The sequence below is a fragment of the Plasmodium gonderi genome, assembly GCF_002157705.1.
Source record: "Plasmodium gonderi DNA, contig: Chr09, whole genome shotgun sequence".
Taxonomy (NCBI): domain Eukaryota; phylum Apicomplexa; class Aconoidasida; order Haemosporida; family Plasmodiidae; genus Plasmodium; species Plasmodium gonderi.
Window position 1 is genome coordinate 227,271 of NW_021628934.1, and position 22,766 is coordinate 250,036.

General features: G+C 32.9%; 4 protein-coding genes across 4 annotated transcripts; 2 read left to right on the forward strand and 2 right to left on the reverse strand.

Moving 5' to 3' along the window:
* Positions 1–310: 310 nt before the first annotated feature.
* PGO_090410 (hypothetical protein, conserved) lies at positions 311–6,387 on the reverse strand (the record flags this gene model as incomplete). Its single annotated transcript, XM_028687631.1, has 3 exons — positions 311–415; positions 856–5,167; positions 5,489–6,387. The coding sequence occupies 3 exons, from the start codon at positions 6,385–6,387 to the stop codon at positions 311–313; spliced, it is 5,316 nt and encodes a 1,771-aa protein (XP_028543432.1).
* Positions 6,388–7,638: 1,251 nt separating this feature from the next.
* Positions 7,639–11,505, forward strand: PGO_090420 (DEAD/DEAH box helicase; the record flags this gene model as incomplete). The annotated part of the gene is made up of 1 exon (XM_028687632.1): positions 7,639–11,505. One exon carries the CDS (start codon positions 7,639–7,641, stop codon positions 11,503–11,505), a length of 3,867 nt encoding a protein of 1,288 aa, XP_028543433.1.
* A 149-nt stretch (positions 11,506–11,654) lies between these two features.
* On the reverse strand, positions 11,655–14,762 carry PGO_090430 (hypothetical protein, conserved; the record flags this gene model as incomplete). The annotated part of the gene is made up of 1 exon (XM_028687633.1): positions 11,655–14,762. The coding sequence occupies one exon, from the start codon at positions 14,760–14,762 to the stop codon at positions 11,655–11,657; it is 3,108 nt and encodes a 1,035-aa protein (XP_028543434.1).
* A 2,029-nt stretch (positions 14,763–16,791) lies between these two features.
* On the forward strand, positions 16,792–22,359 carry PGO_090440 (protein kinase; the record flags this gene model as incomplete). Its single annotated transcript, XM_028687634.1, has 8 exons — positions 16,792–20,498; positions 20,668–20,707; positions 20,914–21,240; positions 21,387–21,458; positions 21,574–21,621; positions 21,793–21,852; positions 22,091–22,180; positions 22,309–22,359. The coding sequence occupies 8 exons, from the start codon at positions 16,792–16,794 to the stop codon at positions 22,357–22,359; spliced, it is 4,395 nt and encodes a 1,464-aa protein (XP_028543435.1).
* Between the last annotated feature and the right edge of the window lie 407 nt (positions 22,360–22,766).

The window sequence follows — 22,766 nt, forward strand, 5'->3', positions numbered from 1 at the left end:
ATTTTTTTTTTTTTTTTTCTTTTTTCAAATTTAACAAAATGTAACTGTAGTGGAACCAACGGAACCAGCCAAACGACGCAAACGAGATGAAACAAATGTGTCAAATATGATAAGCAAAGAGAAAAGCATACAAAAAAAAAAAAAATAATAAATAAAAAAAAAAAAAATAAAAAATAAATAAAATAAATAAATAATTTCAACTTTGGCTTAACTCCAAATTTGGTTTCCCATTTTGAACGTAATTCCTAAGTCCAAATAAATCATCGGTTCCAACTTTGGCTTAGCTTCAATCCAGATGCCAAGCGCAACGTCAGTTGGTGGCCTTCAAATTTTGTATGCTCAGCATAATTTTTTTCTTTTCCATATCCAAAATCTTTTCTTCTTCGACCTTTTTTATACAAATTTTAACAAACTCCTGGAAAGAAAAAAAAAAAAAAAAAATTGTGACATAGTGGAATGGCAACATAGTGGAATGGCAACATAGTGGAATGGCAACATAGTGGAATGGCGACATAGTGGAATGGCGACATAGTGGAATGGAAACATAGTGGAATGGCAAAATAGTGGAATGGCAACATAGTGGAATGGCAACATAGTGGAATGGCGACATAATGACATGGGGGTAAAATTTGCTTTGGCATAAACATGTTGAGAAAGATATATGAGTGCTAAGAACAATTCCCTGCATAAAGACATGCACAATTCGCTGGCCTTATAGTACATATCTTCAGGCCTCACAAAAACGACTCGATCCTGTTTCGATCCTGTTTCGATCCAGTTTCGATCCAGTTTCGATGCAGTTTCAATGCCGCTTCAGTGCTGCTTCTACGAGCAGAGGAGGGGAATTGAGTCTACCTTTATGATGCCTCGAGTGAATTCATCCAATGCATACACATTGCTTATGAGAGCGTATGTGTCAATAATGACATGTATGTAATTGAGAGTGCTAGGGAAACTCTTAACAATCAAACTGTATAGGTGGATTATGTCCTCGGCCATTTGGAAGTTGATTCCGTTGACTTCATCCATCTGAATCTTTTGATTTAAGAAAATGAAAAAACTGTAGATTAATTTCATAAGATCAATTATTTCAATCTTGTTCTTTTTATTTGCATTACTTATGTGAAGAACTTCATTTGAAGTAGCTTCTTGTATATAAGTTTTTTCTTTTTCCAATATGCTTGATGCATAGTTGTGTATCTTTTCCATAAGCTTGTTTAAAAATATATTTGAAAACTTTATTCTTTCGTTTTTAAATTTTAAAAAATCTTTCTTCCTCTTTACACTCTTTTCATTCCTCTTGACAGATGAACTTGCATCGTTCGTTTGTATTATATCTCCACTCGTAGGAAATACATTGTTTATCTCATCTTCACCGGGACTTTTTCTCTCACTTGCCTCTATCCCTTTTTTTCCATTATCACTTCTAACCCTTCCCACCATTTCGAACATATCGTCTTGTTCATCTACCCAAAGTGCATTACTACTCCCGTGGAGGAACATTCCAAACCGTCTTCTAACATCATCTCTTTCAGCACCTTCACATGTAGTATCGATAGAGGCCTCATCTGAAATGTGTTCATTATGAAAAACAGTATCTGACAAGGCGCTGCTATGGACATTCGCTAATGAGTACATAATGTAGGATAGCTCTTTAAGCGCGAATTGAGAAACGATATTTAAATTGTTATAAATAACATCGAAAAGAAACTTGAACCCGATTTTTATTTTTCTTGCAAAAGTATTCACATAAATACTTATAGTCATAGAATCCAATGGAAATTTAAAAAAGTGTGAATTCTCCTGTAAGAAGTCTTCATCATTATCATATTTCTTTTTCATAATATTATGCTCAATTGTGTTTCTAAACAAGTTTGGAGAATAATATACATTTCCATATTTTTCATTTAAAAAGGATTTCATGTGTAAAGAAAAGTATATTGAAAAAAAATAAAAAAAATTTAAGAAATATTTTTTCTTAATTACATGTCTGTTAAGCGAACTTATGGCCCACATTGCAGAACCCAAATTGTCATATTTAAATTCGTTAATACAAAATTGCACCCCTTTATTTTCTAAATCGTGGTTTCTTTCTTCTAAATCCAATTTGGAACTCCTAATACTCTTGATATCAACTTCACTAATATTGTCCATACTCACGACAGACGGTTTTTCTTCCATTTCTCTAATTGATCCCTTTTCCTCTTCACCTTCAATCGATTCATTATTCATCACATTGAAGTGAAAAATTTGTTCCCAATTTTGAATGTCCACATTAGCCTTCTGATATACATATAATGGAAAACGGATTTTGCTTAACAGCCAATCAAACGTGTTAAAAATGTTTTTATGTATATGTTTATATTTTGTAAGTAAATAAATAAGTTGACATATATTTGATGATTTCCATTTGTGGAAAGAATTCTCCACAATGGTACATAGAAGTGTTAACATTTTATTAACTTGCTCATTAAACAAATTAGAAGAACCTTTTTTTAATTCATAATAGTTTAATAAACCTTGTAAAAAATGAATTATATCATTTGATGTAAAATAATTAAATTTTGTTAAATTAGCATACCCTACTGAAAGGAGAAATATTTCGTTCAATTGTTTCTTCGTTTCAATTAAGTTTAAATTTCTCCCTAGATAGTTTACATAAATTGCCAACTGTTTTGGCATTATAATATTTCGAAATTTCATTTTTCTATTTTTCTGATAAAATGTTTTTGTCTCTTCATCATACAATTCTTTTATATGCTTCTCCTTAACAATATATATATCGTTAATAGATATGTATCTTGGATAATTCATTTCCTCATTACTTGTGTTGTAAATATATCCAAGCTGCTTCAAAGATTCTTCAATACTTCTCTTTACATTTTCAATTAATTTTCTCTTCATTTCTGTGCTATACAATTTTGTAAATTTGCTTAACGCTAATACATCTAGACATACATCATGTGAATTATTTTCCACATTTGAAATATCCTCTCCACAAAGACTGGACAAGGGTCTCTTCTCCAACTTCTCATCAACCTCCTTAATGTCATTCTCTATTGATGTTCTATGCAATGCCATTAACTCATCACTTCTGTTCTTATCAAAATGAGGGGCGTTATTAGGGCATCCAATTTCTCTCCCCTCATCAGATGCACAAGAAGAACTCATTCCTACACCTTTTCCTCCCTGTAGAATGTTCTCACCACTTGGATGATGATCCTCCGATGAGTCACATCTAACATTGCGTTCTTTTCGTGATGATTCGTCCAAATGTGGATTTTCCATGGTGTCGTCATCTTTTTCTACACTTTTTTCTCCACCAAGTTTTTTTGTACTTTTTTCTGCATCATTTTCTTCACTTTTTTCTGCTTTCTCCATTGACTCACCATCATAATAGAGAAAATGTTTCATTCCATTGGGGCCCACTCCTGTCTCCTCGCTAGGATTGCCAAACTGAAAGAGGTGTATGTTTTCATTTAACCATTCATACATGTACTTGTCCTTCAGATCTAGCTTAATCAGAGAAACCAGCGAACTTTTCAAACAGTTGTAAATGAAAATCAATTCATTCTTGTGTTCCATGCGTGCACGGTTCTTCAACTCAAACTTCTCCTTACTGCTCTTCCCACTCATTGAATGCCCTTCTTCCGCCTTCCCATCATGTACTACTTTACCTATCTCAACTGTGCTCGCTCCCTTCTTCCATATGTTTCCTTCATCTGTGTCTGTCACGGGGTCTGTCACGGGGTCCGTCACTAGGTCCGCGTCGATAACTTCATTCATGTCTATCTGCATGCTCGAATGCATACTCGAGTGCATGGTGGGCTGAGAGAATCCCCTTTGTTGGGTGATGAACACAAAGTAATCCAAATACTTGACCAAAGCATGATTGCATGCACTGACAAAGTCTCCCAAAACAGCCACGTCCAAACTGGTATAATTATTATGCAGATTCAAGTTTCGAATGTTTGGATTTTTCAAAGGGTAAAATATTTTGGAAATGCACTTAATCAGTTTATACACCTTGCTTAGTGTTTTTATTCTAAATATGTCGGTGTTATGTCGGTTCGTATTCTGTTTATCCGCATTTTTGTGTGCTAAATTTGTCGAATGTAACTTTTTTAACTTTTCAAAATTAAAAAGAGACAATAAAATATTTCTTTTTAGAATTACGTGAATAATTTTGTTAAGTAATAAAATACTACTTCTTAATAACAATGTCTGAGATTCAAATATGATAAATGGAATGTATATATAATATTTCTCGTTCAAAAAATTTAAGTTATTGTACAATTTTATATATATATAGTTAAAAATGTCTAGTATGTTTTTCACGCTTTCTTCATCCAGTTGAAATTTATTCATCAAGAAGGCTACTTGGTGAAAAGTGCACTCGATTTTCCCATCCTTCTCTCTGTTTCTACTTCTGTCTTCCTCTTTCAACCATACAGGTTCTTCTTTTTTTGTAAGATTTATCAACTGGTCGTTCTTCTTCCCAGTACCCTCACCGGCATTTATAGAAACAAGATTGACATTCCCCTCAGATCCACCAACTTCTTCTTCTTCTTCTTCTCTTCCTCCTCTTCTAATATTTCGATCAATTCCTACTGACAACACGTTGAAGTAAAGCAACTTGCATAAGCTCCATATAGCCCATAGTGATTCATCAATAGATAAGTGATCTTTAACCTTATTCAAATTAGAAATAATTAAAGAAAAAAATTTTCTAAAATTATGTACAAGTGTATTAGCTACCTCCTGAAATTCTGAACATGTCACACAAACGCTAGTATCTACACTACTCGAACTTTTAAACAGTTTTAACAAAATTATTGTGATTGCCCATAAAATGGAAGATAACTCATAGGAGCAAAATTTATCAATATGGTTTATCAAAATTTTTAAACATTTATTAATTTCGTTGTAGCTTAAGTGAAATTCTTTCACTCTCTTCTTATCTGAGTCGAAATATTTATTTTTTATTAAAATGTAGTTCTTTTTTATATATATTTTAATGTACTTATTGTTCAATCCTATTGACATTTTGTGTAGCCACTTTTCTACACATGTGTAATCGAACCCTTCATCTTTTATGGCTGTCACGAAATTGGAAAAATTCTTTTCCTTCCACGATTGATAGATGTAGTTCAGTAGGTTCAGGGATCTGCAGGTGGGGAAAGATAACATTGGGAATCAAAAAGGGATAAATAATAAAAAAAAAACAAAATAATAAAAAAGGGATAAATAATAAAAAAAAAACAAAATAATAAAAAAAAATAAAATAATAAAAAAAAAAAAAATAATAATAATAAAATAAGCTAATAAAATAATAAAATGAACAGTCATAATGTAGTTGCAAATGAATCCCTAACATAATCGCATGCACAACATGCAGCAGAGATCCGTAATGTGCACAGAATGTGGAATAACCTCAAACGTGACACGTTCATCTGCTTATGGGAAAATACAGTTAGATTTAACTCACCTTTTTTCATCAGGACTTAATAAATAACTTCGCACATTTGTGTTTTGTATATCTACGACTTTATGAAGATTTCCCTTTTTTCTGTAATAACCATTGTTGTTGTTCATGAGGTCACTTGTTATGCTTGTTCTTCCTTTTCTGTTTCTGTATCTCCTTCTTTCGGCATTCCCCTCTTCTCCTTCGTCTTCTTCAACTTCTTCGTCTTCTTCAACTTCTTCGTCTTCTTCGTCTTCTTCTACTTCTTCGTCTTCTTCTACTTCTTCGTCTTCTTCTACTTCTTTGTCTTCTTCTACTGCTTCGTCTCCTTCTACTGCTTCGTCTCCTACTTTTTTTTTCTTCTTCTTCTTCCCTCGAACAAGTTTTTCTATTTCAGGATACTTAACGAATCCTTTGATCAAAGGATCTTTGATTAAATTAGTTTTTCCTTTATTCCTCATTTGGCTAATTTTGATACGTTTCATGTACTTATCTGGGGATTCTTTTGTTTTGTTTTGAATACCATTTTGATAATCACCATCATCATCATCAGCCTCCTCCCCAATTATGGCTGTGCTTCCACTGTGTGTGGTGTTCTGAATTGGAGATATGGTAAGAACATCTTTCGTTTCTTTTCTCTTGGATTGAAAACATTGGAAATTTAGTTCTACAGATGATAAATATTTAGGGTTATTCCTTACTCGATCAACTATGTAACGATTAAAGGATTTCAAACCTTTTCGATAAGTTGGATTAACAAAAGTAGAAATTTCTTTTCTTCTACTTTCCCTTCCACTTTGGAGGTAACTGTTTTTCTCGTGTTGTAATATATAAGTATTCTTAAATGTATCAGTTCTTATTGAAATTATATATTTGATTTTTTCTTGTAACAATAAAAGAATGAACATCTGAATAAATATCATTTTATTTACCTCTTCTTTTTTCTTCCATAACTTTTTTTTTTTTTTTTTTTATTTTCTATCATCTCTGTAAGCTTCCCCCAACAACTTACTTTTCACAAATTATTTATTTTATTTTATTTTTCTCTCCAGTCCATCTATTATATTGAGGTTTTATCATTTTCTCTTCTCCTTTTTAACATTTTTTCCCTTTTTTCTCCTTTTTTTTTTTTTTTTTTTTTTGCCATCACCTGTACTGGAACAAAAATATACTATTCTGAAAGACGACACTGTCACACCAAGGAGGACAACACGCAAGCATTGAAAAGGAGAAAAAAAAAAAAAAAAAATAGAAGAAATAAAAAGGATACACTTAAACGATACTACAAAATGTAATTGCCAAAAAAAAAAAAAATAAATAAATAAAATAATTAAGTAAAAAAATGAATAAAATGACGGTGCGGAGGTACACCAAAGAGAATTTTTTTTTTTTTTTTCAACTGTAGTATATATAAGCATATGCATTTTACATGTATGTATATGTAACAGGTGTAATGTTGTATAGAGGAAGAAAAAAAAAAAAAAAAAAAAAAAAAAAACTCACAATTTGAGAGAAAAAAGGTGATTCTATGCATACTTCTTAACATAGCAAAAAGAAAAACAAAATTTCCACTCAAAATTTCGACCTTTTTTTAGTGAAATTGAGTGATAAAACATTTTGTGAAGAAAAATATACAAGAAGTTTTTTCAACGATATCTTATAGTAGTTCTATTTTATATGCTTCATAACAGAGTAAGGATCCCACACAATTGTCTTCTTCATACCACAACGTTGGAGTATAATATGTATTTAATAAGTGGCACCACCATAAGGCTACATCAGCATGTCTTTACACACTCTCTACAAGCTCAAATAAGTAATTCAGTTTTTTTACATCTATTTATTACAACCTTAACCCACCGTTGGGCTTACAAGCACGTGGCTACATAGGTAAAGAGAAAACTATGTAAACGTGGTCTCCACCTTGTGTACATATATATGCACATATATGCATACATATATAAGTGTTTCTTACTGCATGCTTCTATTACAAATGTAAAAGGACAAACTCAAGATAAGTACAGAATCGTTGAATCATATATTTTGTGTGTTTTCCCAGTTTGGCCCGCTCTTCCTCTTCTCATAATCATACAAATGAAGGATGCATATATACATATATATATATATATATATATATATATATATATATATAGGACAAATGTTATAATTGCAAAATGAATAGCAAATTTCTACCTCGCTGGAGTTATAACAAATGGACGAAACAATCGTGCAAACTCTACTACTTGAAAGAGGCCAAGTTTTTACGAACAAAAAGAACGACAATTTGCCTGAACGGTTCAGGCAAATTTAGTCGTTCGAACAAGGACAAATGGGATAACCTGAACGAAGAAAATATATCTTCTTCTGACATAAAGGAGAAATGGAAAAGTCAGACAATCCATGATGAGACTACAAATGCATGCCCAAGTGACAAGAAAGGTAACGCTAGCTATACACAGATGCAGAAAAAGTACGAAGAGATGAAAAAAAAAATATATCAAAAATACAACCATCAGGGGATAGAAAGTGATCCTCAAAACGTAGAGATGCATGGAAGGAACTATGGACATGTGAACGAGTTAAATATCCATCGAATGTTATTACTAGGATTAGCGAATGTAAACATACATGAACTGAACAAAATGCAAATTAACAGTTTTTTAACTATACAACAAGGAAAAGATGTTCTAATAAATTATCCTGTCGGGTCAGGTAAAACCATAGCATATTTACTACCCCTTCTGAATAACATTTATTTTGTACATGATTATTTAGAGGAACTGATTCTTGAGAACTACAACAAGGATCACAATAATAATAGTCTTATGACAAATTCAATTAAGAAAAACTACAAATTCAGTAACAATTTTGATTTATATAACGAAATGCGTAAATATTTTATCAAGTATAGTCATTATAAGAATCATGTTCTATTGGAAGATAACACAATTCAAATGAAGAAGAAAATGAAACAAAAATTTAATTTGCTTCCTCAACATTTCACTGAATTGGGGGAATACCAATCATCTGTTTTATTACATTCTCCCATAGGTAGGAAATGTCACACAAAAAAAAAAGCAGAAAAAAAAAAAAAAAAAAACTCATCAAATGAAAATCAAAATGAACATGAAGAAGTCACACATAATGAGAAGCAGAACGCAGCACTCGAAATACAGACAAAAAGTAATAATATCAGTTTGATGAATAAATTGATAGAAGTAATAAAAATTAACAATATCAATCTGAACAATTTAAATAGTGACCATATCAATAAGGAAGAGGTAACTAAATTGGAAAACTTACTAAAATACAACTTTAAAGAGGAAAGAAAACAAAGCAATTGCATTTTGACAACACAAGACAGGCACGAACCCATTTACAGATACTTAACGCGTAACCCGTTACAAATAAATAAATCCATAATTATTCTTACTATTAATAAAGATAACATAAGCCAAATTGTCAAAGTGATTAAAGAACTTGATATCCTGAACCGAATTAATATACAAACATTGAATGATGTACCATATTATGACATTCACCATTTGGAGAATGAAATTTCTGAACAAGAGACAAAATCGAATAGAAAAGAAAAAATCGATGAAAAAAAGTTCCATGATAGGAAAAATTACAACTTTGAAAATATACATGTAACAAATATCAACAGGGTAAACAATCCAATATTATGCAAAGATGAAATTATGTGGACATGTGCAGATATAGTAATTACCACGCCAGATATTTTTCTTCAAACGTATCAAAATGAAAAAAACAAACATATTCTCCCATCCATAATAATATTTGATGAAATAGACATGCTATTTCAAAATAATGCTTACAGGAATACAATGATGAATATTTTCCATATTATTAAAAAGAGACCACAAATATACAATCCACACGTTCAAATAAGCAATGATACTATAGAAAATGTGGATAAATCAATTCAAGACGTGCTAACGAACGAAACAATGGAACAACATCAAAACGATCATTCTAAAGTACCTTTCTTTGGAAAATGCCTTGTTTTGAATTCTTTTCAAGGAGAAATTTATTCGACGTCATCATATTCTTCATTGGAAAAGTCTGCAAACCTTGACATGACTCTAGTCGAAAGTTCTAGTAAGAATCCACCAAAAAATACAACTCCTAAAATGGAAAACAAAAGGAACATTACGACGAAGGAAAAAATACAAGATTTGCCACTACTCCAGATGATATATGTCAGCTCAACCCTTCCATCGGTTGGACATACCACATCTGGGAGTATGTTGACAGAGAGATTTAGCAACTTAGTTGAAATTGTCAGTAAGGAAAATTATCAAATCCCAGAAAATGTCCAAACCCAATGGATCGAGCTAAACAAGGATAAAATTTTAAGCCATTATTTGCTTACCAACGGGGGAGAAAGTAACAAAAATTGGGATACAAAGGATGAAAAATCTAGTGTTCATTATGATGGTATCAATTTGAAAGATGCTTCTATGTCCAGCAAAATTAACGAACTTGAAAATTGCTCTTTTGAACACAGATTAGACCTACTAATTCACGTTTTGAAAAAATATTATGAGCGAGATGGGAACGAGGAAATTTATGAACGGTCAGAATATTCTGATCATGATCAAAGTCAGGCAAAAAAGGAAAAAAGTGTTACCACTGAAGAAGGGAAAAAAAAAAAAAAAAAAAAAAAATTTGCAGAATCCTCAAAAGGGAAAAACTTTCATCTTATCGATAAAAAATGTATTTTCAAAACTATCATATTTGTTAATAGTATAAAAGATTGTATTAGAATATATTTTTTTTTAAAAAAACATAATTGGCCTATTTTTTGTTTTCATAAAAACATATCAATAAATTCACGAATTCAAAATTTACATAATTTTTACCACACACACCTTGCCATATTAGTAACTACGGATTTGTTAAGTAGAGGAATAGACACCAAAAACGTGGATCACATAATTAATTTTCATTTTCCTTCTGATGCTATTACTTATCTTCACAGGTTAGGAAAGATGAATAGGTATGGTAATCAACACTACAAGGAGAAACCTAACAAGGGAGAAGTGCAAACAGAATACTCATATCAGGAAAGCACAATTTCAAAACAAATTACAAATCAGTGTCCAGATGTAAACAAAACTTATCTTGTCACAAACTTCATATCATTTTCAAATCTCCCATTGGCAAATTCGATAAGATATTTTCATAAACACAACATGAGTTTGCTTCCTCTTTTTTCCAGAAAAAAATCATTCAAAATGAAAAATAAAAGAAAAGAAAATACAAATGAGACACACAACAGATACATCGACGTAGGATCTCTGGAAGATGAACAATTCAATATCGAAGGGAGGCATCACCACAACCTAAGCCCAGAACAGAGAAAGCCACAGCACACTTCTAATCAGGAAGAGGTACATCTTACCAACTACCACACGAATAAACATTCTTTTCCATGCGAAAATGACGAAAAAAATGTCTATGTCCAAGCACCTGTTTCGGTTTTTTCCATAGATAATTCAGATGATGAGTTGGAAGATGACCAGTTGGAGGATGACCAGTTGGAGGATGACCAGTTGGAAGATGACCAGTTGGTGGGAAATCAAGATGAGTGCACTAACATTCATGAGGAAGATCAAATGGGTAGTAGCAATTATCACGATTACGTGACCACAAGACAGTTAGAACTCACGAAAATAACAATGGGGAGAAAAGGTACAAATGGAGTAAAATGTAATCCACATGCTGATGGTAACCACTCGGATGAGGTTACCAATGGAGATACAATTACATGTGAAGAAGAAACATTTCTTCCAAGAAATGAAAAATCAAAATTGTACAAATATTCTTGTATGAACAATCAGATTCATGAGAAAAAAATTCCATCTTGGGATGATGTAAAATTCGATCATAAAAAATTTCTTGTTGAGCGATTCAAGAGTAAGGAGTGTTACTTGGTAGGTCAGGTTAAACGTGGGAAACTCATTTTGAATAATTTTGAAACCAAGGGAACGGATGATGAAGATTTCCTATTTTGACTCATCCCAAGCATTTCTTTATTTTATTCTATTCCATTTTTCCAAAGTCTATGTTGTTTGTACCTGTGCTTAGTATCTTATTCCGTGCCAACACTGCTAATAATGCCAAACCTGCTAACAATGCCAAAACTGCTAACAATGCCAACCTCTCAACCGTTCAGGGGTATGTTCTCCACATCAATTAACTCATTAACTAAATATACCTTTCCATAGTTGAGAATAGTCTCGTACAATTGGTTCAATATTGTGTCGTTAGATATGGTACTGGAATTCCCGACAACAACTACGTGCCGCTTGGATCTGGTAATTGCCACATTTAAACGTCGATAATCTTTCAAAAATCCAATGTTTTTAAAGTAATTTGAACACACAAGTGACAAAATCACTATTTCTTTTTCTCTGCCTTGAAAAGAATCAACTGTGGATATCTCGATTTCTTTATAATCAGATCTATAATTCTTTTCGTTATACAAATTATCATAAAATATATTTCTTAACAGATTCATTTGCTTCGAATATGGAGTTATCACGCATATATGATTCGCACTAATCCTGTCTACATGTAGCATTCTTTCGATTAACTTATATATGACATACGCTTCTCCACTGTTGCTTCTGGATTTGTTATTCAGATTTATGATGTCCTCTACATCTATTTTTATTGCATCTTCCAGGTTCTTCTCCTTGTTCTCTGCCTTCGTCCCCTCTGAAGATGCTGATTCTGATGCTGCAGATGAAAGTCCACTTTCTGAGTCAATTTCTTCATCACTTGGACTTTTTCCATTTGAACTTATTCCATTTGAACTTATTCCATTTGAACTTTTTCCATTTGAATCCTTTCCTTCTAGATGCCCCTTGTCGTCGCTCGTCATGTTCATTCCCACGATGGTACCACTTTCGTTATCGCTCCTTTTTTGGTTCATACAACAAGTGTCATTATGCGAATATCCATTCTTCTTCTTCTGATCCTGCTCCGCTGCTGCATCTATCTTAAGCGATTTCTTTTCACACTTTTCGCCACTTTGTACAGGCAAAACCTGGTCTCTCCCCGGGTCCTCTGCCAATTTTCTGTCCCTCAATTGGTGGTCTCCTAATTGGCTATCCCCTAATTGGTAATTTTTTTTTCCCTTCATTTCCAGATGTATCATGTCTAGCTCCTTGGTGTCATCAAGAAATTCATCGAACCCATCAGTTTCGATCCACGTTATTGGACAATAGCTGTAGCTCTGAATCATGGCACTATCATTTGCACACACTTCAACTTGCTTCATTTCCTCATCATTCTTTTTTTTGCTTTGTTTTTTTTTTTTCTTATCCTTCCCAACCTTTTTACGCTCACTTTGCGCCTCTATTCCTTTATTACCACCTGCTCTTTTTACATCTAATCTAGATGGGGAAAAAAGATCCCCAATCGTTATGTCCCTACAGGAATGATGAGAAACAAGACGATTTTCATAAAACATTTTGTTAGACCATCTCAAGATGAGATCATTCATCCGGTACTGAATTTTAAGGAGAAAGGATATTTTTTTTTTATACTTCTTAATAAGTCTTTCAAATAATGTAACACTTAATTTGTTACTGCCATTCTTATATTTAACCAAAGGTGCCAATTGCTTATGATCTCCGAAAAGAAAAATATTCTTTTTTGAAAGTGATATAGGAATATAACATAATGGTTCAGTACATTGACAACATTCATCAATACAAACTGCATCAAATAAGAAATTTGTATATTTGATAAATTTATTTAATTCATAATTTGAACTACTTGAACATGTTGCAAATATAACATTATTTCTATTCATCAATTCATTAAAAAATATATTTTTTTTTTTTTTTCGACTTTTATTTAATAGTCTTATTTCGTATTTTAAATTCATTATACTTTTCCTATCAAATGATGATATTTTTTCATGTTTTTTCTTATTTTTTAATTTCCCAATTTCTAATTTTAATTTTTCAATATCTTTATCAATATCTTCACATAATTTATAAGAATCACAACTTCTTATTTTCTCATCATAACTATAATTCCATAATTCCTTTCTTATTTTAGACTTCAATCCAAGTCGAACAACATTTCTTATATTCATATCTACACATTTACTTAATATGTTATCTACTGAAACATTACTTGGGCCTGTAACTAACAGCTTCTTATTCCTTTTAATAAATTGATAAATTAATTCACATAAAACTGTTGTCTTTCCAGTACCTGGAGGTCCATGAATGCAAAAGATGTCATTCGAGTACAGGCACATATATACTGCTTTTTTCTGATTGTCGTTTAAATTTTTGTTTCCCCATTCTTCCTTCGCACATTTGTAGTAATAGTTCTCTTCATTTCTCAAGTCTTCTTCCATCGGGTAGCACGCGTCTTTTTCTTCCTCGATTTGAAGTCCATTCAACTCGGATTCGCCTTTTTCATTTTTTTCTGGATTCTCAACTGGAGTTGTGGTTTCACGCTTCTCCTCCTCCTGTGCTGCCTGATGTTTGTTCTTCCCAACCAAGCGATGCCTAAAAATGGCCATAATTTTACGGAGAAATAAATCTTGGGAAGGCTTTTTTCCTAAAAACAGAATCTTCAAAATATTTGACGGTATGTCTAAACTCGTCTTCATCAAATTAATAGCATTGAGTTGCCGCATCATAGAAATTTCACTGCCAACTAAACAGACATCAAAGTAACTTTTATCTGTTAACAAATATGTGTTACTGATATTTAACTCTTTACACAATTCGTTAATACATCTGATTAGCAAATTTATTTGATTCTTTTTTATTTTATGAACAGTACATATATATATATTTACAACATCAGGAATTATGAAATTCTTATTACCAACATTGTTGTCTTTCTTCAGGGAATAATTTTTTCTCTTTTTTGAAAAATGTACAATACTTCCTTTACTGAATAAGTTATGTCTAAAGTTTTCAATATTTTCTTCATCACTTAGATCATTACTATTCGTATTTTGTTTTTTTTTCCTAACTAACTTAATAATATACGAGTTTTTATTTGCATTATGTTTTCTGGCAGTTTTTATAGTCAAGTCGTTTAATAAAATACCCTTTTCAATTAATTCTTCTTTCTTTAAATGTTCATAACATAATTCTATTTCCTTTATTTCGTACATATGTTCAAGTTTTATAAGTTCCTCAAATTTTTCCAAAACATTTGCGCGGAACTTTTCCCCCCTTCCTCTATTGGCCTCCTTTATCTCCATTTCTTGCTTTTCTTGCTTCACTTCCATTCGTTACTCCTACCATCCACGTGGTTTTCAATCACATACAGGATCAGGTCTAACTAAATTCATGGTGGTCTCTACCCCTCACTCACTACTCTCTGTGTATATATATACACTCCTTTTTATATGTGTACGAATGTGTAGCTTTATATCGGATTGGGTTCAATTTCCTTCTGCAACTGGGGAAAAAAAAAAAAAAAAAAAAAAAAAAAAAACTATAAGCTACACATAATGCTACATCTATGTGAATGTATCCATAGGCATAGGAACGTATATATGTGTGTACGTGTTCTGGTTCCTAGAGTTTGGATACCACACTCAAAATAAGAAACTCAAATACCTTTTGGGAATCCTATTTGCACACACCCCTTACATGTACATATGTAACACACAATGGTATGCAAGAACGTTTGACATCCAAGTCCCTGGGAGAATAACTCGCTCGTATAAAGGGAGCAAGGGGTGGAAAAAAAAAAAAAAAAATCAAAGGTAAAAATATGTCAAATATGGAAAAAAATTTATGTTATAAAAAATGCCTTATAAAAGCATATACGCTATAAAAAACATGCTTTATACATAAAAATTACCTTGTAACAAAAAAAAAAAAAAGAAGCAATAATGCTGCATATATATAAATATTCGGGTACCGATGCTAATGTGGCAGGAATTTTATTTTCCAATTCAAGTATATACTCATCAGGTTCCACTTTTAAAATTTGTTCGCACTATTTAGCCAAATGATGTGCTATATGGTGATAGAGAGAATGGGGTGGGACTGTGAGGTTTCCAAAAATGTAGTTCCAAGACTTTTTTGTTTGTTCGTTTGTTAAGCTGCTCTCTCTGCTCGTCTGTTGTGCTACTTCCTCGGCTCTTTTGTTAAGCTGCTTTCTCTGCTCGTCTGTTGTGCTGCTTTCTCTGCTTGTCTGTTGTGCTACTTCCTCGGCTCGTCTCTTGTGTTACTTAACCTGCTTCTCCCCTTTGCCTATTGCCTTGTGAGGACCTCCCCGAGAATATTCTACACAATCTCTGCAAATGCACCTCTGCAGGGATCTCATCAAGCAAATGACAATGTAGCAACACAAATCTGCAAATTTAATGGCATATTGCACGACTGAAATGAAGAGTGCATTCGTCCCCCTTCTCACATGTCACCATTCAAGAGTGAAAATCAAAAGTGAACAATCAACATAATTGTGTACCATGCTTCTCACCAAACCGACACCGGTTAAATTGTGCGTTAAAATAACCCAAAGGAACACACTATCTCATGGAAAAAAAAAAAAAAAAAAAAAAAAATGAGGTTTTTAAAAAGTGACACATATTATAAATATGAACAATCATTCTATCTTTATTTACTTAATTCCCTTGGTTGTTTCAATTCACTAATTTTGATTTCACAACAGCATCCACCTTCTTGTGAAGGACATATTATACCATGTAATACATTTCTACTGCTTCTCTTCTTTTTTTTCTTTTTTTTTAATTATGACACACGCATTTACATGTGTGTACGAATTGCATGAAATTAATTCCTTTTGCTTATCTTGTTGTGCAAGAATAACATAATGGGTAAAAAGTAGAGAATGTAGTTTTTATTTACACTCTCCACCGCACCCCACCAGCCCCCATTTCCAATACACTGTAGAAGAGGCTTTACTCTGTTCAGGAAATTTTGTTCTCCTTTTATATTCACTCATTTCATACTATCTACTTCTTTAAGTTATAAGCAAGTTAGTATAGTGGTCTTACATCACCACGAGTACATTATATATATACATATATATATATATATATATATATATATATATATATATAGGCCCATACGAATGTATATCCACACTTATACGCACATTTGTATATGCACGTGTGCATGTACTATCACATGAAAGAGAACAGAACAGAAATTTGTTCTAAGTAGTGATGGGTCTAAGCACGGCCTTGCGTAAGAAAAACAAGCACTTTGGTGATACCGCTGGCCATGACATATACCAATTGAGAGAGAGGGTTCTAATCGTTGCTAGATGTACACGGACGCATGGGAAATTCATTAGACAATAAGCCAATAAACGGCAAAGTGTTCAACAGCTATAGGTACATTGGTAAGTTAGATAGCGAAAATGAACCCAATGGAAAAGGGCTCATTTTACATAACTCAGGGGAATCATTTTATGGATTCTTCTTAAACGGAAAGAAAAATGGTATGGGAATATACTTAGATAAAAAACTAACAAAATATATATGCTACTGGAAAAATGATAAGGTTCATAAGGAATTAAAAATACAACCCTTCAATGTGAATAAAGTCTTTGTCTTCATATACAATAATGAGATTATCGAAGCATGTGAAATTTATCGTCATGTTCGCCGTGCTAAACAGGGATTGAGTAAAACACAAAACAGAGAAAATGTTAAAGAGGACTTTATAACCAACTCAGACAAATCGAATGAACTCAATTATTGCACTAGTCGTTGTAGTAGGAATCGTTATACTCTGCAACATGATAAACTAGGAGATGCATCTACTCCATCGATAGTAAAACAGAATCATCTAGCTATATCACGTAGAAACCGAAAGGATAGATGCACAAGTAGCGAGAATGATAATAAAGCAGATAATGACATCGAAAATGACCTTAATCATGAGTTACATAACGAATCAGATGATGAGTCGAATCACACATTAGAAGCGCTTACGAGAAAAAGAATAGATGAAAAAATAAAAAAAAGTAAAATTCAGAAAAACATTTTCTACACATCATCCGATTCTTCTACCCAGTCCATGGAATCCAATTTCATAAAAACGAGAAATATAAAAAATTCATGCAAAAACAAAGATTATTATAGCATTCAGAGTTATAATCAAATAATAACATCCGATATATCATCAGAAAAAGAAGAGAGAAAAACAAAACATATGATAAAGACATTAAGAAAGAAAAATAATAATAGTCTTAAAATTGAAAATTATGAATTGTGGTCAAGGCAACAAGTGGCTCAATGGCTATCCCTTTGTAATGTCCCCATAAAATGGATTACTGCAATTTACAAAAATAATGTTAATGGATGTATGCTTGATCACATTAATATACACATTATTAGAAATGAATTCGGAATACTTCCATATGGCCATGCAATTAAACTTTTGCAACTAATTAAAAATCTGAGGGTAATGGCGTACAACAAGAGGTTCGCTCGATGTGTCAACATACAAGAATGTGAACATTTTCTGAGGAAAAGAAAAAAAAAAAAAAAAAAAAAAAAAAAAAAAAAAAACATCCATTCAAGTCGTAGCATAAACCAAACGGACAAGATTCACCATGTGCATCAACAAGTCTTCACGCGCCAAGACTCCTCCACCTGTAGCATATTCCATAACGAACACGGAAAAAATGAACCGAATCAACCGAATCAACCGAATCAACCGAATCAACCGAATCAACCGAATCAACCGAATCAACCGAATCAGCCGAATCAACCGAATCAACCGAATCAGCCGAATCAACCGCATCAACCGGATAAACCGAATCAACTGGATGAATCGAAGGGAGGACACGCAATTACTCTCTCAAAGAAGATACTGACCAAGGAAGATCCTTCTCGTGATGCGCATGATCCCAATTCGTCCACATCCACCACATCTACCACATCTGCCACGTCCTTCAATTCTGTTCATAACTCGGAGGAGGGGAAACAAAAGGGGAGGTGGAACAAAGGGATGCCCATCGCAAGTAGTGCCCTTGATGAGAAAAGGGAAGAGTGGTTAGATGCTTCTAGGGTGGTAGAACCACACAAATATGAAGAAGTATCTCACAAATATGAAGAAGCACCTCACAAATATGAAGAAGCACCTCACAAATATGAAGAAGCACCTCACAAATATGACGAAACAAGCCAATGGGAGGAGGAGAAACTGAAAAGACCAATTGACACTCGTCGGGAAATGAAAAAACAAGTGCGAAGAGATAAAAAAAAAAAAAAAGAAAAGTTTATCCGCAACTTTCATGAAAAATTCTCCCTAATAAATAATTTTTCAAATGGACTTATCGTGAATAAATCTAGTCTTAACTCAGGAGTTGAGTCTGACACAGTCACACCAGATACTGGAAATGATGACTCACTTGCATCCCCGTCATTATCTCCCTTTTCTCTTACCACATCATCCTCTACATCTAATTTCTCGAATATCACTTCTTCATCATCCGATGGAATTGCTGCTTCATATAACTTGAAGATGTCAAGCATGTTAAATTGTGAAGGAGTCTCGAAAGAGGATCATAACACTTCTAACCACTTAAGTGGAATAGGGATTAAGAAAGTGAAGAAGAAATCATCCGACTTTGATGTTTCCACTTCTTCCACTTCCTCCGCTTCTCCCTCTACTTCCTCCGCTTCGTCCTCATCTTACTTCTCCAACAGAACAGCCAACTCACCGTTTTATGGAAGGAGTCAAATAATAAAGTACCCGAGCAACATCTACATGAACAGCAACCTAGCATTTTCCTACCTGTACAGTTTCATAATACCACATGAAGATTTAACGTTCATACAACCAATTCAAAATTATTATAAAATTAGAACACCTAGATGTATAGAAATTAGTCCAAAGATGATGGAAATGGATAAAGAAAATTATATGAACGAAGAAAGACTTAAGTCCTGTTTATCAGATGATAAGTTGAATAAATATAAAAAAATGAATGGAAAATTATCGAAATATAAAAAATTAAGAAGTACAACTTTTATAGGCAAATATTTAGGGAAACATGTAGCTATTAAAGTGTTAGTAGGGAAAATAAAAGATTTTTATAAATTACACAAAATTTTTTATAAATTACATAATTTGAGACATCCAAATATTATTTTAATAATGGGAATTTCTATTCGATATCCATTCCTTTTTATTGTTTATGAGTATTTGAAAAATTCTTGTCTCTTCTCTTATTTACATTGTGAGCCATACACACATGATTATTCAACAAAATCCTGGACACGCCAAGAAGACAGGGGTAATTTTGATTCAAGAAGACGAACAGCAGTTCACACGCGAAGCAACATCATCAGGAGGGATACATCAACAGCGAGTTCAACTAGCGATAGCTCAAGAAGTGGCATCTCTAGAAGTGATAACTCCAGAAGTGACATCTCCAGAAGTGACATCTCCAGAAGTGACAACTCCAGAAGTGACAACTCCAGAAGTGACAACTCCAGAAGTGGCAACTCCAGTGGAGGGATACCCCATGACAAGCGAAACATATACAGCTTATTCAAATATGAAAACAACTTATTTTGTGGTGTGTACGCAAACAATATGAAAGTCGACATGAGAGAGAAGAAGTTAGATCCTCGCCCTACTGATAACAAAATAACAATGACTCCTACCACCAATTTGGAAGGAAATTCTCATACATGTGTAAATGAAATGAAAGAATGGATGCAGAACACACTCAATGAACCGAACGCGAATAGGAAGAAAAAATACCCTAAAGACAGAAATGAAAAAATAAAAGAAGAAAAAAAATTACACTCGAAATTATTTTTAGAAAATAAAATTTTCTTGAACGAACCATACACATTTCCTCCATTTGAGAAAGAACTGACTTCATATTTAAAAAATCAAAAAAAAAAAAAAAAAAAAAAAATCCTATTTAGCTACCCCCAAACGCATTTACATTTTAATTATCAACAAAGCACTACCAAAGCAGATAGACCATTAAGTATCCAACGGATAATCAAAATTATAACGTAACTATAAATGGAAGAAAAACAGACTAATTTATGTCAACATATCTGTAAATGAAAAATTTGCACAACTGAAAATGACGTTTTCCCCTTGCCCCAATCATTCAATCATTCCTTTTTTTTTTTTTTTTTTTTTTTTTTTCATCCCCATTTACCCCCTGTGCATTCTTAGGGATGTAACTTTAGCATGCTCCTATTTGGAAAAGAAGCTGGTAAGTCTCTAATTCGATTACACAGTCGTGTTGGTCTATTCTGTTACAAATCTGCTGCCAATCTGCTGCCAATCTGCTGCCAATCTGCTGCCAATCTGCTGCCAATCTGCTGCCAATCTGCTGCTAATCTGCTGCTAATCTGCTGCTAATCTGCTGCTAATCTGCTGCCAATCTGCTGCTAACCTTTCGATCCCCCTACTTGGTAGACGCACCCACTGAACCTGAAGCCAACGAACATCCTCCTGGATGAAACATTGAATGCAAAAGTGACGGATTTTGGAATACACGAAATTGAAAAATGTTTGGATATGAATATAGATCACTCTTATGTTATTTATGCAAATAATTTAATAAAATTTGATAAAGAATTTATAGAAAAAGGTGTACAGAAAATGGAATATATTCCTACTCAGTGTAATGGAGTTTTATATGTTTATGATTATGAAAACAAAGTTCATATGTACAACACGGAGCTAATCGTGTCTTCTCCGAGCAGTTTATATTCTTCCGTTTTCTTTTGGACCCCACCGGAGGTTACAATGAGAGAGAGGGAGAGAAAAAAAAAAAATAAAATAAAATGCTCCCGAAAGGGAATGACTACGTAACTGCATGGTGGAATGACGTGCATTTTTAACCCATAAAAATATGTACCCCTCAAAATATTCACCTATTTTCTCAGATAATGCGAGGAAAGAAAGAAAAAGGCTTTCATGCTGATATCTATGCACTTGGAATCATTTTCTGGGAAATGGTAAACCTCTAATCAGAGAAGAAGAAGAAGAAGAAATACATTTTATAGAAAACATGATATCAATATTTTAAAAAATTGATTTTCATTTCCTCCTACCCCCACGCACTCCTTTTAGCTAACTCATAGTATCCCCTTTAACTATACTTTCAAATCACATTTGGTGGTACGTTTGATACACTTCATCTACTGTGGATGAAAAGAGTCCTACACTTTTCCATTGTTTCCATAGAACATACTCCTCCATTAAACTACGATACATGGGTATCCAAGTGTCCCCATCCAAATTTCACACAAAAAACATACAATTATACAAAATATATTTTTTTCTTTTTAGGCCTCTGTCGGATATGCTAAAGAAGAATTGTCCTACAAAAATATACCCAATCCAATTCAAGTATAACAAACAAGACGAAAAAAGAAAAAAAAAAAAAAAAAGGAGAAGTCATGTTGTGACTCTTGAACAATTAGACAAGGCTTGCAAAACAGGCATTTCTTATGTCTTCATGTTTCTATCTATCTTTCTATGTTTCTATCTTTCTATGTTTCTATCTTTCTATGTTTTCATGTTTTTACATTTTTATTTTTTCTTTTCTTTTCTTTCCTTCTCCTCTTTTGCCTTTTTTTTTTCATAGGGGTTAATTAAAGCCTGCTTACATAGGAACAAACGCAAAAGACCCACTTTTCAGCAAATTTTAATGCAGCTACCTGGATTATTTGAAAAAGTAAAATAGTTTACTTTTAGAGTTACATTTCCACTTTCACTGCAAAAATTTGATCAGTCTTAAAATTTCCTTTATTCTAACTTTTTTTTTTTTTTTTTTTTTTTTTTTACCTTTATATTCCTGGTCAGGTAAACAACAAAGCTGAAGATGCACTTATGTCCTTCATGAATGGAATTTAATGTAGACCTATTTTCAAATAAAGGAAAGAAAATAAAGTCAAATGGTAAATTTAAAAGAGATGATATATTTAAGCATTTTAAACGGTTAGCATCACGTTTTTTGCTGCCCCATATGCTGACCGTTTTGCTGCCCCATATGCTGACCGTTTTGCTGCCCCATATACTGACCTTTTTTTTTTTTTTTGGACGTGTAAGTACATCCCAAAATTCGTACAAACGAATGTGTTATGCTTCTTCTTTTCTTAAAACTCAGAGAAAAACAATAACCCATGATTTTAGAGGTGTCATTTTCCCCTACTTTTAACATTACCAGCGGTTAAAGCAGCTACAACTGCTACAACTGCTACAATTGCTACAATTGTTGTAATCGCCTAGAGTTTTTTTTTTTTTTTTTTTTTTTTTTTTTT